Source organism: Physcomitrium patens, chromosome 12 (genome assembly GCF_059467195.1).
Source record: "Physcomitrium patens ecotype Gransden chromosome 12, ASM5946719v1, whole genome shotgun sequence".
Taxonomy (NCBI): domain Eukaryota; kingdom Viridiplantae; phylum Streptophyta; class Bryopsida; order Funariales; family Funariaceae; genus Physcomitrium; species Physcomitrium patens.
In genome coordinates, this window is record NC_143421.1 from 6,396,527 (window position 1) to 6,413,321 (window position 16,795).

Here is a 16,795-nt window from a genome sequence, read left to right on the forward strand (position 1 = left end):
TGGATGAAAAACACATAGAGTGATTTATTTAATTAATACATTATGCTCTTGGTTTTTCTATGCTATTGAAGTTTAATATACTAGACATATAAGTATGTTTAGAATTTTACACTTATGTTATATAAGTGGGTTATTTCCATTAATACATTTACCTTCAACCCAGAAAAAACATTGTTTGTTTGAAGTGCATTGGCAAATATCTTGTATTGTGTTGCTCTTGAAGATGTTGTTATATATATGTAATTGTTTAGATTTTTAATAACCTATTTATACTGATCAGAGTTGAATGACTGAAATCAAAATCTATGGGTAGGTACCTAACACTTTAAGCTGGTAAAAGTTTAAATTATTATTGGTGAATATAAAAAATTCTGAAAATAAAATTTTGAATATCATGTCATTAAATGTTCAAGTTAAAAAAAAATGGAGAAAGATTTAGGGGTCATGCAAAAGGTCAAAATTGGGCAGCTTTGTGTAGCACATGGTCCATGCTTGACAATGTTTCTTCTACCACAAGCTAAAAATGACAATAACTAAATTCTTTATTTTATATATTTATGCTGAGTAAATTCATAAATAGTTCGACTATAAAAGTATCCACCCGTATATATATATATATATATATATATATATAATGGTGTTTCATAATTTTGTTCATAGTTGATAAGCTATTTCAAAGATTGGTTTTAACACTTGTTTTTAAAATTTTAAAACTTTCTTTTTTACTTTGCAATATCTCTTTGAATAAAATGTAAAAACCTAAAATGGATTAATTTTATTGTTGATTATTTATACATTGACTTGTAGTTTTTTATTTTTTGATTTTTTTATGATCTAGTATGAACTGATGAAAAACATCATGTGCAATTGCTAAATTTGATATACAAACCTACATGTAAAAGTTGAATTAAGTTTTTTCTTTTATGTTTTTTTTTTTCTTTATGTAATATAACAAAACCTTAGTAATAATAAATTTCAAAATTGACGTTTTGATTTCTTGAAACCATTGATAAATGTATGCCTGTGTAACAAAAATGAAAATTAAGCTCATTTGCCTAGTTATTGTTTTCTAATCAACCACAAAAAAGCGAATGTCTTTCTTCAATAAATAAATGAATAAATATATGTATATATTACAAAATTTCTTCCTAAGAATTCTTTCATATAAGTGTATTATTTCTTCCTAAGAAATAACGGCATGGCCGTGGGGACGCTGCTGGCAGTGGGGGGGGATGATTTTCGAGTATAATTTCGTGCGGAATCTTGTCACAGCAGCCTCTGACGTTTCCCGAAACGAAGTAGCAGGAATGATTCCTTTCGATGAAGGGCAACGTTCGTTTGTTTGTCTTCGCTCTGTTTGTTGGCCTTTGTTAGGTTCGTCACAGGAAGAGGGCACTGCGCATATCAACCACACAGTCAGTCTGCAACAGATCTTCTCTCAACTTCCCTGGTATTTTGGGCCACGGGGGGTGATCTGTCCCGGGAGTTCATTTACATTTTTGAATTGCTCACGTAAGTGATTGGAAATCTCAGCCCTTTAAGTTGGCTATTTATGTGTGCCGCTACACTGTATGAAGCGGGAAAGCGGGATCTCTTGTGGTAACCTGGCCGGACTTCGAAGGGAGGGAGGGACTTGGAGGTTTCGGAGTCTTGGAGAGAGAGGCTATCCAGAGACTGTAGGGACTGGGAAGGTGGTTTTATTTTCACTTGGTGTGGAACAGCGCAGTCGTTTGTCCTTTAACCTTCTTCGCGCCTGCGACGAGCGCTCGTGAACGGTGCCGGTTTTGATGTGCTGCTGCCTTTCATTGTGTCGCTGCATGTAGATTGTAGATCTTGTGTCACTCAGGAATTGCGCATATTTGTGTTGGTTTGAACTGCCGGTCTCGCGCGGGGAGGTGGAGAGGAGACTTTTTCTGATTTCTCAGAGTGTAGATGATGAGTTGGTTTGGTGATTGGTGAATGCTGGTGGATCTGTCGTTCGTGCGAGTTGGCGGGCGTTTCGGGTCCGAATGGCTTGGTGAGAGCCAGTGGATGCGCGTCTGGTGTGCACAAACAGATCTTTTGTCGATCGGCCGACGGGGTGATGCTGTGACCGCGTTTTTTGTGGAATTTTGGAGTTCTCGCGCGGCTCTGACGAACTTCACGTCGCGCGACTTGTTTTGGCACAACCGTATTGCGAACTAGGTTGGTTATTTCATCGCTGTTTCTTATGTTAATGCTGTGCCCGGTTCGTATATGAACAATTTCTGATATGCTGCACTGCTTACCATCGTTTTACATTTGGATGATTTATTGTCTTGTCCCTGGCCAACTAAGAGATAGATTCCTGAGACCACTTGTCGTGAATTCTTCATGGATTTTACTTTTTCTTTCAGTTGTTTCCATGTTTTTGGATTACGAACCGTTTAATGCATCACTAGGAGGTTATTACAAATTCATAGGTGGAAGTTTATTAGACTTCTAGCTTCCCCCACGGAAAGGTTCGACCATTGTCAGAGCATAACTTCCTTGTGCGTGCTGCATTAGAGGCTTTCATGAAGCCGCAAGTTCGTTTCTCGTTCTACCGTGCGGTTCTCATGATCTATTGAGGTTTTATTTTATTTCATTTTCTGTGAAGCACTACGACGTTGCAGCTACTCACTGCTGCAGCTTCGCAGTTATCCCTTAACATCCATACCATAGTCCATTTTTCCTCCGTCTCCCCGTCTCTGGATCAGATGCATTCAGGAAGAGCGTGTGTCTTGCGGTTGCGGCATATACGGCCCTGTACTATTGCCTCTTGAAATAACATCAAGCGTCGTCTACTATACCTGTACGAACTGCTTGTGAAGACACTCTTACTTAGAAGTCCTTAGGTTTCCCTGGTTATTGAGGAAAAAACATTCTGACATTTTCTTCAAGTATTGGATGAAGATATCTTTTGATACAGCTCGTTTGAATATTCATCATCTCTGGCATGTTATCTGTCCGCAGTCCGACGATGTTTAGCCGGTACGATAAGCTATATAAAGCAAAAGCAAGTGTGCTTCCGATCACGTCACTTAGGTAGTTGTAATGGTAAGTGCAGATTATTTTTCAACAATAACCACATATCACTGCTCCAAATTCTCTTGCGCCGTATGGATCGTGATCTGACTGAGGACTAGGCTTGCGAGTGTCTTCGCATTATTTTCCACGTATCTCTTTCTCTGGTCTCGTACACGTCAAGACACTCGTTTTGCTGAAGAGCATATATCTCATTTTCCTTTCGTGTGGAGCAGTTTAAAGACATTGACGGTTTTGTAGCACTGCCCTTTCAACTCCAGGTGTCTTGTGACTTCATTGTCATTCAGGTGCACTGAGAGAGCTCTCTTTGTTACTCCGACCGAAGACTTATATGCGAAGTAAACGAATAGTTTTGATGGTGGATGATGCTCTTTATTCGGAATTTATTGTATTTTACGAAGTTACTTTGTCGACATATAATTCATTTGATTCCAATTTTAATCGCACACAAGTCGCAATCTTAAACTTATTATGAATCCGGGGAAGCATGTGAACCTTTCTGATGAGTCAGAAGTTGTTGTGTACTTGTTATTGTGTTCCTTCGCTCCAACATCATATCTCTGCTGTGCTTCTTCTGAATGTCTTGAGCTTCTCCTGATTCTGGTTGTGCACCGATGCTCTAAGGACCTTCACTGTTGCGATTTAGGGTGGGATTTTAGCTCAATTACCTGCACTTGAGCTTACGTGGGAAAAAATTCTAAATACAAACTGATAATATGGTTAACGAGGTTCAATAAAGTTCATGTCATCTAAGAGTTTTACCAAGTATTATGATTTTTATGTATCTATATACTTGTGTGTGTGTGTGTGTGTGTGGCGCAGTGTCTAAAGCGTTTCGGAAGACTTACTTCAGAGCTTTTTGGAGTGTGACGATCTGTAGAGAAAGTCTGTTTGAAAGGTAAGCGAGCTCCTGAAGTTCTGAGCATGCATTATAAAACCAGACTCTGAACATGGCTCCTTCGATACAAGATAATTTTCCGTCAACACCTGGCAAGGTTAGCACTCTTATAACTGTAACATGAACTGAGTATCGTACCTAGATGTTGCAAGGAGAGGGGGATAAATCAAAGGCCTAAAATGACGCTCTGATTTGAGATGCGGTTGTTGCTCGGAAGAGAATTGAAGTAAGTCCGTACATAGTAGTTCACACAAGTCCTAGACTTATCAATGTCTCAACCCTTTAGTCTTGTGTTGATCATCATAATACCACGACATGTGTTACCATATAGCGCGTTTGTCAGATTTTTTTCATTTAGAATAGCATGACAGCTGATGCTTGATATGTGTGTCCTCCTGATATCTACATACTTGCTTCAAGTGAAATATTCAACTTGTTGATCTACCGATGCCACCTGCTGCCACTTGTTTAAGTGTAGGACGGTGTGGAATAATTATCAGGTGATCTCGGGTGATTTGTAGCCCCGAGTTTTAGCTTAATTCTATTTCATGGTCAGCAATCAAGATCCTTCTCAATCGTGTGCTTGCATATGAGTCAGAGTCTCGGGAACAATTTCAGATCGAAATTTTGACTCGATGGTTTTTTCGGATGGATGGCTTGGCCAATCTTAACCTGGTCGGTATTATCATATTATCATATGATGGTAACAATCTAGGAAGTTACATTTCTTGAAAGGTCTTGAGTATCCTCGAAATGACACTTGATATGGAACACTTTTGCTATTGTGCTCATTAGTCGGATACGATTTATTGAAAGGCTACTAAGTTGGCGGTGGTGAATCTTGCAGGTTAAAATGGAGCGCAGTAACTACTTCGGGAGGGTAACAAATCGCTGGCACACATCCGCATCAGCCAAATTATTTCTTTTTTCTGTGTTCCTCCTCGCCGTCACGATCTTTATCTGCTTCCGAATTACTGCAAATGGTATGGTAGAAGGGTATATGAGTACAGCATACACTAGCACCAACGGTGGCACGATCCGCTCAGCTTTTAAGAGCGACAAGGTTTGGGACCAAAAATTATTACAGTCTTGTACTCCAGAGCGAGATGATGGACTGGTAGTCCTTGTGACTGGAGCAGCAGGTTTTGTTGGCAGCCATGTGTCGCTTGCTTTGAAGAAACGAGGCGATGGTCTTGTAGGGATTGATAACTTCAATGATTACTACGAAGTTTCTCTAAAAAGAGCTCGACAAAAGTTGTTGCTAAAGCAAGGTATCTTTGTGATTGAGGGGGATATCAATGATGCTGCTCTTTTAAAACATCTATTTGACAGGATACAATTTACACACGTTATGCACCTAGCAGCGCAGGCTGGTGTGCGATATGCCATGCAGAACCCAATGTCGTACATCCACAGCAACATCGCTGGTCTGGTTACGCTCTTCGAGGCTTCTAAGAATGCAAATCCCCAGCCAGCAGTTGTTTGGGCGTCATCGAGTTCTGTCTACGGTTTAAACTCGAAGGTACTGCAGCTACTTCCATCATATTTTTCGTACTTATGAGAATTTATCGTCAACAATGAATTTCAGTTGTACACAGTGCTGTTGCCCTGTAGGCTTCTGACAATCTACACTTGCATGTATTTTGAATGCGTATTTCAGGTTCCTTTTTCAGAGGCTGATCGGACAGATCAACCCGCCAGTCTATATGCTGCCACGAAGAAAGCAGGAGAAGAACTTGCTCACACTTACAACCATATTTATGGACTTTCCGTCACAGGACTTCGTTTCTTTACAGTGTATGGTCCTTGGGGTCGACCAGATATGGCCTACTTTTCTTTCACGCGGGATATTCTTAAAGGGAAGGTAATTAACATCTACAAGGGTCCGCATGATCGGGATTTGGCGCGGGATTTTACCTTTATTGATGACATTGTCAAGGGATGTGTTGCATCATTAGACACCTCGGGAAGAAGCACCGGAAGTGGAGGCAAAAAGAGAGGTCCTGCGCCGTTTCGTACATTTAACCTCGGTAATACATCCCCAGTCACAGTACCGATCCTGGTTGAATACCTTGAAAGACATCTCAAGGTAAATGCCAAGAAGGAATTCATCAAGATGCCTCGAAATGGCGATGTTCCCTTCACACATGCAAATGTGTCCCTCGCGCAGACCCAACTGGGATACAAACCTACAACCAACTTGGATACAGGTCTTAAGAAATTCGTGAACTGGTATGTTAAATACTACGGGGTTCCGTCGACTAAAACGAGAAGCCTGTAATCTGTTGCAGAAGAGTGTAAGCAAACGCATTGATGGAATATTTCCTGCTACCTACCCTTCTCCCATGACTTCTGTGAACTCGGACTGTCAGAGGATCACAAAGACAAAGATGAGAAAAATATGCGGAACTTCACATGTGAAATGACGAATGCTGCCAGCATAATCACCAAGGACCTATGCTTGTAATGACAATGTTCTGGTGAGGAGTGTGTTCAGTATCTGAATACTTCATTTATTTTATCAAAAATGCACAGGAAGTAAACTTTGACCTGGAGTGAAGTTAGAGCCCATAACCAATCATTGAGTTGACCTTGTATTGTAATTTTGACATCAAATGTACTCATTTTTTGGGTGCCGAGTGGCGCTCTTATAAACAATTCAGATGCCTATTTACCTCTTCTAATACCCGCGCTTTATCATTCTCTAATATAATAGGCAGTAGAAACGCCGAATCATACTATTAACTTTAAGCATGCTCTAAATATACTATGGAAATAATAAACCAACATTGTTATTACAAATCCAATCCTGCAGACAAAACCATCCTCTCTTTATGTGCACATTCTGTTAACCACTTGTCGAAAACTTGTGGATCTTTATTAATTGTTAAACTTTGTACACTGAACATGACACAAAAATGCCACATTCCCCGGTTCAATTTTAACTATCTACCAAATGAGTATCTAAATTTCGTAACATTTTAATCAGATTCGATGGTTTGAGAATATTCACACAATCACTATTTTCTCAATCGAAGAAGTTGCGACAAAGATCTCGCTCGAAATAGCTCGAGGCACTTCAGACAATTGTCGTTGTCACCAATGTAGCCAAAAATAAATCGGTCGTAAATTGCGTGGTTGACACACTTGATCTAACCTATGCAAAACCTCTGGAACTACATTAATATGTCCGCATTTTGATGAGCAGATGCAGAAACTGCAAGTCCCAGCCCCGCGCAAAAGCAGACAACTCTGCAACAGTCTTGACAGACTTGAACACAATGCCATAGGACCTTTCCAGCACTAATACCAGGGCTTAAGCAAAAGACTTCCGTCATGCCTTCTCATATAAAGACCTCAAATAAGGAAAAAAAGATGAAGGGCGGAACAAAACGCTCTAAAAACTCAATGAACTCAACGCTAAGCTTAAATTGCGGCGCTTCTTTGAGAAACATAACTAGTCTTCCATCGACTCCTCATCATCGTCATCGTCGTCCTCATCCTCCTCATCATCATCTTCATCATCATCCTCAGCTTCTCCGTTCACTTTGTCATCAGTGTAATCTGTGTTGAAGTCATAGTCATCAGATGCCTTTGAATCTGTTTTAGATGTCTTCCCGTTGCCAACATCTCCTTTGCTTTTCTTCTTGGCCTTCATAGGTTCGTCCTTGGCTTTCTTCGCCACTATTTTACCATTTGCCTGTTTGCCCTTGTGCACTGCCACTTCAGCTGTGTCCATCTCGTCGTCGTCGTCGTCCTCCTCCTCATCTTCAACTCCATACTCATCGTCGTCACTATCATCCTCCTCTATAGATTCATCATTTATCTGCACGGAAACATGAATCCCAGTTTGAGAACTTAGATAGAAAACCTTCAGTTAATAGAATCCGCATAAACCTAAACTGAGCAGAATAGTCACAAATCTCGAGTTCGCGAGGTTAAAAGAGTACCACAGAATCATCGACATCCATCCCAAGTGGAGTCCTTGATTGTATTTGAGCATGACGGCTTTCGACCAAGGATTTTAGACAAGCTAGAACTGCAGATGCCTCGTTCTTCAACGCTTTCTCAGCTTCAAACTCCTTTGACCAATTTTGATCGTCTGAATACCCTTTAGGTCGCACAGGTGGTACTGTGAAATATGGTATTTTCCCTGCGTGTATATATGTTATTAAAACGCACGTGTGAAAACATTTCGTTACAATGACTTACTCTAGAATGAAAAACCATTAAGTTAATAGCGCTTCTAGATCTAATTACTAACATTTTTAAAATCTTATCAAACGGCAACAGTCAGAACCAAGAAGCTACTTGCTACCAAGCCTATAGAATACGATTCTTCTAGTATGACTAGCACGCATAAATGTCTTCATACAGAGGAATCATATTCTAGTGCAGGAAGTGAGTGAAGACCTTTGACCAGTTCAAGGATTCCATAAATATCTAGCGGAATAAACTTGTACTGGAAAGAACTACATACTGCAACGCTGACCACTGACATACCTCCATTCCAATCATGAATCACAGAGCGGGCAGTAGCCGATTTATCTACTTCGCCACCCTTTTTCAATTTCCCACGTAAGGTTCCAACACTGGTCAGAAACCCGTCCACGTCACTGAATTTGGCAATTTTGTAAATGGTCATCAACTTCTCAGCAGGGCATATCCGCAATATTTCCTTCACTGTTTGAACAAATGAATCACGTGTTAAACCAGAAGAGGCATTAATACTTCGCAAAGCCCATCATAAAACTCGAAAATTCCACTAGATCGACAAGTCGTTTCAAATTTATCACTTCGAGGAACACGCTACGGGTTATAATAATAAAGCAACCGAATTTTATTCCAAAAATTCCTGAAGCACCCTAGAAATAACTCAACATCAGTTTTATCCACAATAACTTTCACATAACGACATGCAGTAAACATGACAAATAATCTTCATATCTGACTTACTTTACCTGGAGAGATAGAATCTGAAAGCTGCTGATCAACATTGATTAAGTTCAGCAGTGCGGCAGATGCTTCATTTTCAGCTGATGCTGAGATAACAATTCCAGGACAATCAAGTATCTTCAAACGCTTATCCAAAGGAACCTCCTGCATTACCTTGGTTACACCAGGATGCGCTCCAACAGAGACCGCTTGTGTTCTCTTCAAACTATTAATTAAGCTACTTTTCCCGACATTTGGATACCCAACGACGCCAATTACAAGTTCTTCTTTCTTCTGCACATTCAAAAAATTATGTATACCACGAGCACATCAACTTACAACACCGCTAATTTAACACGAAGAGCAATTTAAATCAAAGACACGAACACAATGATAACTAGTAGGTACGGAAAAGATGAATACATTCCCGAAGTTTCCAGGCAGACTGCGATACAATTTACTTACTTTCTGATTTTTGTAATAATTCTTGAGAAGTTTCAATAGAGTCTCTCCGCCTAAGCAGTTGCTAGTTTGCAAAAGGTCGCCATTCGTAGAATCCTTACGTAATTTCTTTCCTGAATTCTTTTGTTGCTCCTGCAAGTTACATTTGAATGCAACTGTAGGAAGCTCCCCCCTAAAGTACTTAAGCCATTGCTCCACCACTTCTCTAGGTACATGGTCTGGGAAGCACAGATCGGCATAAAACATGATCAGAATATGTCACGCGCCAGTTCATACACTTCTTTGAAGATACAAAAAAAGTTGCACATACAGCCTAGCACATATTCAGAACACTTGAAACGTATGCACCTTTTTCACTCAAACATATGAAAGTCATTTTAGCATACTCGCGCATTCGAGGGCAGATATGTATGCGTGGAAAAGGGGGTGTATAACAGGACTAAAAGCTTGGGTTGCAGATGGAAATCTAAATCAATTGTCTTGGAGAGCAGGAATACAGTCGAAAAGTCTTACCAATTTTATTGAGGACGAGAACTATACGCTTAGAAGGCCCAGCTTCATGAACCATACGTTCAACCTCTACACAGCGAGTACCAATAGGATCCCTTGCGTCCAGTACTTGAATAATAACATCCGATGCTTCTATCACTTTCATGCACTCCTTGTAAAATGTCCTTCGCGCAGCCTCTGCAATTAAGTTCAATTTTAAAACACTGAAAATAGACATTGAACCCCAACCAAATATTTCAGGACTTGCAACAGCTTTTCAAGGTATTATTGTACGAAGAGGGGACATGTGGATAACAAGAGAATGACATACCTTTCGGGGAAAGATTCTTTACTTTCTTCGTTTTTTCAAGCTCAGCAGCCGTTTTCAAAGCTTCAGCAAGTTCAGCATCATCTTCCTCATCAAGCAGTCCTGCTTTCCGCTTCGCAGCCTGTCACGAAAACTTGTGTCAAAGTCTGCAGAATCCAAACACGGCAGATTCCCCCAACAACAACGGCCATAATCCTTGATAAGCATGCATATACTATGAAACTTGTTGAAATTGTGACTCATGTACCGACATTCGCATTTCAGAGGATTTAAGGAGTAAGTACGTTAGGAATTGCAGAAACTTAAGCTTACCCTTTCCTTTTTCGCAGCTTTCTTTTGCTCAAGCTCTTCGAGGATCCGAGAGCGCCGGGCTTCCAAAGCAGCTAACTCCTGCTCCTTGAAAGGCCAAGCGTTAGGAATCCCTGGATCCTTCTCGATTTTCGTCCTAGGTTTGATACCTAACTTTGCTTTCTTCTTTGCTTCCTTCGCCTGCTTTTTGTGGTGCTCCTTCACTTTTTTTATGATTTTGTGCTTCTTCCTTAAGGGAATACGCTTGGACTTACTCTCTGCAATAACACACATCCAAATTAACTATAACTCACCAAAATTGAAAACAGCCGCCACCTTCCACACAATACCAAATAAGAACGACCCCCATAAGCCGAAATTTCATTAGTCAAACTATCCCCTCTATCCACTGTCAGTCATCGCTATGAGATCTCTTGCAAAAATCCTCAAAAGACCACGATAACGGAAAAAACTCCTCACTTTTGCTACGCTTCACCATCTTGGCAGCTGTTTGCTTTCCCCCGCTTCAGAAGAAGCCCTCCACAGAAGTTCGTTCGAAGATAAGCTGCAAAACAAACCAGGGCCACGGCCAACAGGGCAAAAATCTGCAAATCCTCGGCGCTGAGGCGGACCCTCTAAAACCCTAAACCCTCGCTGAGAATGAGCAGCAAGTCGCCCAGCCCCTTCTCTCTGAAGCGCCCCCGATATGATCCATGCATTGGAATGCCGAGGCGCCATAGCCGTCGATCTTCCTGCCTCCATCCTGCGGTCGAGGTGTACGAGATGGCAGGGTTGGTGCCGGGTCCGGATATCATGCCGCTTGGCAAGGCTTTGGCGGGTATCAACAGGAGATCTTTGCTCGACTTCGGTGTTTAAAAACGTGTATCTTACAAGCCCAAAAATTGAAGTGATGAATAGACTTTGATGTTTTATATATGTATACCAGCAGAAATCTGTACCTTTGGGCACAAAAAAGTCATAAAATTTTAATTTCCAAAAAATTCTATAGAAACATCAAAATTATATAAAAAAAAAAAACAAAACAAAACAAAAAACAAAACCAAAAACAAAACAAAAAACAAAACAAAAAAAATAATAATAGAATAATTATGTCTCTTCAGAGTTATTGGAAACGATAATTCTGATTCACTTCATTAATTTAAATAGCTAGTTTAATAAAAAAATTAGAATAAAATATATTTATTGTGGTGTCTTTGGATTTATAATTTTAAGGATAAATAATATTGTTTGAATTTGGAGAATTGCATTGTGAAAAGTCAACATCAATTTGTATATTATAAAAGAACAACATATATTTTTGGCTAATAAGAACACTTCTTTGTCTCAACCAATTATCCAATGAGAAGGCTTCTTTATCTCTTTGTTTTATAACTAAGCTTTCTTATTATTTATATATTAAAATATAAATTTTTAATTTAATATTTTCGAATTTCAAAAATCCAATATATCATATTTTTCAAAAAATTATAATATATTAGATTTTATATAATCATAAAATATATATATTGAATATATTTATTTTTGTGAATAATTTTCAATTGAAAATGAGAATAAACATATAAAAATACTTTTATATTTACTAAAATTTGATAATTTTTTTCAAATAGCATAGATTTTGGAACTACATCTACATATTGATATAATATGGATCACTGTAAGGATATATATCACTATTCTAAAAAATGAACATTTATTTTATTTTATTTTTGTTAAAAAACACATGATATTATTCTTGATGGATTTAATAAATATTTATATTTTCTTGTAATATTTTATATATTTTAGATTTGATCTTTTTTAAAATTCAATGATTTTACCTATTTGTTTGTTGTATTGAATTATGTAAATTTTAGAATTTTAAAATGTGATACCAAATTACTGGTCTTAAGCATTATATGTATTTGATATTAAAACCTTCAAAAAATTAAAATAATAAAATCTAATCATATTTTTATAAAATTTATTGAATAGAATGATAATATATATATATATATATATATTATCAATGTAAAGTATTTAAATATCTATATGGTTTATAATTACAAGGACTATTTGGTTATATTATGTATACAATATGGCCAAATTTTAAAAATTAATTACTTTTTATATTTTTAAAACATATTTTTTGAACATTAATTATATTAATTTTTTAAATTAAAATATTCAGAATTAAAAAATTGTAATATATAAGATTATACAAGTTTTGCAAATCATAAATTAACTTAATCCACTGATGGATACTTAGGCTATTTCTACTCTTAGATTACCTTCTCTTAGGCTATTCTCATTCTTCTTCTAAGATCTTAGACTATTACCAATCTCAGATTACTTTCTCTTGAGCTATTCTCATTACTCTAGGCTTTTTTCAATATTAAATTAAGTAAGCAATCTAATTTTTTTGAATCTACCAAAGCTCTTTGTTTGAATGAACATTGATTTCAAATATTTATCTTCTCTAATGTATAATTTGAAAATTTATTCTTAGTGACCTTTTGAAGATATAGGCACAAGTATTTTGAATTATAACACATAATTTTTAAATTCACATTCTTCATTATATTATTACAAGTCCAATTTAATATTCAATTTCCATACTCTCAATTGAATGTTTTCTTATTATATTAATATTTTATTTTTTAACTATCTAAATATAAATATTGTATAAATTTTTATTTTTTGGTTTTCATTAAAATATTTTATTTATGCACTACTTTTATAAAAATAAAAAAATTGTTGAATGATATCAATAACTTTTTTAAACTAACATCTAAGTAGATAAGAAATTAAAAAATAATTTTAATGATAAAATAAAAGTATACAAAAATATAAAGCTCTATTTTACAATAGATTTTGTATTAGCTTTTAATTATGAAATACAATATTATTAATACAAAAATAATTAAATCCATAAGTTTTGTAAAAGCTCCAAAAGTTGACTAAATTTTATTAGAAAGTTATAATGTTTTAATTATATATTTTAAAAATATTTTATATATTATATATTTTAAAAATATTTTATATATTATATATTTTAAAAATGCCATTAAAAAACATATGAATTCCATGTTAAAAAATATTTTTTTATTTTTAAAATTAACTTATAATAATTAAATTAACAATAAATAACAAATAGTAACATTCATTGGTCTATTTACTTTGATAAGTAGAATTACACAAAGGAAAAATAGAAGTAGGTTAAATTATTGATATCTTATTGGAAAGCTTCCTAGAAACTTTGTAGACTTTATATATATATATATATATATATATATATAAGGGATTTGTAGGTTGACAATTTGATCAATAAATTGGTCGCATGTTGCATATTTAGCCACTTGTATTATAAGTTTGTCATGTGAGGCACATTTTGGAAACTTTCTGTACAAATTAGACACATGTCATATTGCCTATAGAACATTGCCTCATAATTCTTTAATATATAGTATATATAGAGGCAAGAGTGATGCCTCCTTCATTCTTGTCAATATCTTTCATATGGTCTTGTCTTGGTTCAAGAGTCTTCAGGAATTGGTAATAGCCATTCTAATTCTTATCTTATATCTATCTTTGATTAGTCTACTTTCTCTCTTGAGTGTTGTAAGAGTGTATTATTTCTTTAAAATTTTGTTATGATTTATGTCTTTGACACTATGTACATATGTTACGTATTTTTAAAAATAAAAAATAAAAACATAGATATTTTGCTACTATTTAAATTATTTAAATATCCCTTAAAGTTATCCATTGGTTTGTTTAAGAATATAAAATATTTTTTCACTATTAGTCCTCTTGTCCTCTACTCATCTATTTTCAAACAATCAATAAGCAACTCCAATGGATATCAAAATAATCAAAAGAGGGTACCAAAATATCTATAATCTCAAAAAAGTACATATGTGAAAGGAGACATCTCAAGAAAAAATTGAGAAGAAAAGTAAAAAAATAAAAGAAATAAAACATAAAAATAAAAAACAAATATTTACAAAAAAGAAGCAATCTTGTATTTCAAAAAGAAAACAAATAATTGAATACCCTCCCTTGACTATTTTTGTATCAAATAGATAACCTTAATAAAATATTATGTCACCACTAGTCCTTTTCTCCACTCATCTACTCTCAAACAATCAACAAGCAGTTTGAAAGGATACCAAAATTGCCAACAAATAACATTGTAATATTTATGCACTTCAAAAATTTCAAATGTCACTTTCTACACAATTCACTTAAAGATATCAAAACAACTTATTATTTAAAAACAAATTGTCATAAACAGGATCACAAAAAGTTGATAGATAATGTACAATCAAGACAAAGTTTAAAAGAAAACTCTAAGAATACCAAGTGCTCAACTATTTCTAACCATGCATGCCCACTAGACTGTGAAAAGCTCGTAACGACAACAAACAGATGAGTTCAGTTGAAATTCGTTGGTCTTTTTTAGCAGGATTCTTGACACTAATCAGCAATGCATCAGTTACGTGCGAGCCGCACAACAAATTGCACGAAAGAGCCACAATCGTGCGCCAGATTACTCTGCTCACCAAGCCAGGCACGTCGATACTAACTTTGTGCTTCGAACTACAATCCCGCATACGTTTTACTGAAACGGATATACTGTATGCACTTGAGCGTCGAGAATGCGATATCCGCAATGTTGTCTTCGGTGTAACCTTGAGAGAGTTTTATGCAGGGAAGCAGAAGAGGACTAAATTTGAATTATCTAGACGCTAATCGTGGCTCGCGGAGAGTCGAGACAAGCGTCGCAAATAGAAATAAACAAGACATGTTCGTCGCGATAGGCGCAGGGTTGAATGCCCATGACCGTGGAAAGATTGGTTGCCAGTAGACAAGCATGTCGGAGTGGCAGATTCCCTGACGGGCTTCTTCAATGCCACCTTCCAAGGGTTGGTTTCTCTCTATCAGTGTAGGAAATCTGTTGCGGGTGCGGATCGTGATATTTCCTAAAGGGACCGTCAAAGAGGATTCAGCCCCGTATCGACCAGGCGAACAAGTCCTGACAACTATTCCGCGACGATCTTCGAAGGGTAGCGAGTTCGGGCTCTGTTTGGAAGAGGAAGACACGGTACTTTTTTCTGCTTCTCTTGAATTGGAGTTCTGTCATCCCGCTGGTAGAGTTGCAATTTCACATCGTACGAAACTAGATCAATAGAAGACTTGGGAGAGGTTCAGCGGAGAGAAAAAGTTGCCGAAGCTTCACCACGAAACCGAAGAAACGTGACTCTCTGAGAATTTGAGGAGGATTGCTGCGGCTGCCAATTCCTGCCACTTCTAAGAAGATTTTGCAAGCCGCAGCGCTTGATAATGGCGAACTCTTACGAGGAATATGCCATTCGAGATCGGGTTCCCGATGCTAAGAAAGCAGTGTTGTTAGTGATTGACATGCAGGAGTATTTCAGAGGTATGGCAGAGCCTATTCTGCCGGCAATACAGCGAAGCATAGACCTAGCCCGAGCAGCTCGTATTCCGGTTATCTTCACTCAGCATTCTCACAACGGGCCATCGGAATATGGTATGCTTTACGAGTGGTGGGATGGCAACCTTATTATGGCTGGAAGCCCAGAAGCAGAACTCATGCCGGAGTTGCCGAAGCTTGAAGTAAGTAAACCGTTGCGTAGTGGTCTGGCTCCGAAACCTTCTTCGATGTGGTTGGTCTCTTGATACCGTTTGTTTCCTGGTAATTTCTATGTCGCCCTGATGCTGCTGCCCTTGATTGCTGAAAACAGAGCGACAAACTTGTGCCGAAGCACACGTACAGCGGTTTTTATAACACAGACTTGGAGAGGCATCTCAAGGAGACTGGGAAGACCGAGGTGATAATAACAGGGGTCATGACGAATTTGTGCTGCGAGACCACTGCCCGGGAAGCTTTTATAAGGGGGTTTCGTGTGTTCTTTTCAAGCGATGCAACAGCCACAATTAATGAGGATCTTCACGTCAGTAGCTTGAAGTCATTGGCATATGGTTTTGCGTACCTTGTCAATGTCAACAGCCTTGCTGCTATGTCGAAGTGAAGAAAACTCTTTGCAAGAGTTCTCACAGCCATGAACAAAAAAAATGTGGTGTGCTTGTAGTACGAATATTTTTTCAAAATGTGGATTTTGAAGGGATTTTGCAAATCTTCATTGGCCTTCCATTCACTTCCACCCAACAATTGACCACAATAAATTTCTTCAAATGTAATGTCCTTGTTACCAATTTTTGCACTTATTTTTAAACACACCCTATCCATGAATTTTCAGACATCATAAACATGCAAATCTCACATATTTCTTTTAAAAGTTTTGCTGTGGGGTTTCATCTCATGATTC

The 16,795-nt window shown here is 37.2% G+C and overlaps 3 protein-coding genes across 5 annotated transcripts; 2 read left to right on the plus strand and 1 right to left on the minus strand.

Annotated features, from left to right (window-relative positions):
• Positions 1–1,422: 1,422 nt before the first annotated feature.
• LOC112289559 (UDP-glucuronate 4-epimerase 1) lies at positions 1,423–6,627 on the plus strand. 3 transcript variants are annotated; one of them, XM_024534820.3, is made up of 4 exons: positions 1,423–2,184; positions 3,868–4,040; positions 4,791–5,465; positions 5,604–6,627. In XM_024534820.3, the coding sequence occupies exons 2-4, from the start codon at positions 3,996–3,998 to the stop codon at positions 6,222–6,224; spliced, it is 1,341 nt and encodes a 446-aa protein (XP_024390588.1). In that variant the 5' UTR covers positions 1,423–2,184; positions 3,868–3,995; the 3' UTR covers positions 6,225–6,627. The 3 variants fall into 3 exon arrangements, with proteins under 3 accessions (XP_024390588.1, XP_024390591.1, XP_024390590.1); XM_024534823.3 differs by having other exon boundaries at positions 1,566–2,184; positions 3,868–3,943; XM_024534822.3 differs by having other exon boundaries at positions 1,573–2,184; positions 3,868–4,618.
• A 371-nt stretch (positions 6,628–6,998) lies between these two features.
• Positions 6,999–11,123, minus strand: LOC112289558 (guanine nucleotide-binding protein-like NSN1). Its single transcript, XM_024534819.3, has 9 exons — positions 10,926–11,123; positions 10,470–10,723; positions 10,161–10,278; positions 9,854–10,027; positions 9,344–9,558; positions 8,905–9,172; positions 8,447–8,626; positions 7,894–8,096; positions 6,999–7,769 (listed from the first exon to the last, which is right to left on the minus strand). Exons 1-9 carry the CDS (start codon positions 10,942–10,944, stop codon positions 7,401–7,403), a joined length of 1,800 nt encoding a protein of 599 aa, XP_024390587.1. The 5' UTR covers positions 10,945–11,123; the 3' UTR covers positions 6,999–7,400.
• Positions 11,124–15,184: 4,061 nt separating this feature from the next.
• Positions 15,185–16,682, plus strand: LOC112289297 (nicotinamidase 2). The gene is made up of 2 exons (XM_024534415.3): positions 15,185–16,082; positions 16,211–16,682. The coding sequence occupies exons 1-2, from the start codon at positions 15,789–15,791 to the stop codon at positions 16,496–16,498; spliced, it is 582 nt and encodes a 193-aa protein (XP_024390183.1). The 5' UTR covers positions 15,185–15,788; the 3' UTR covers positions 16,499–16,682.
• The last annotated feature ends 113 nt before the right edge of the window (positions 16,683–16,795 follow it).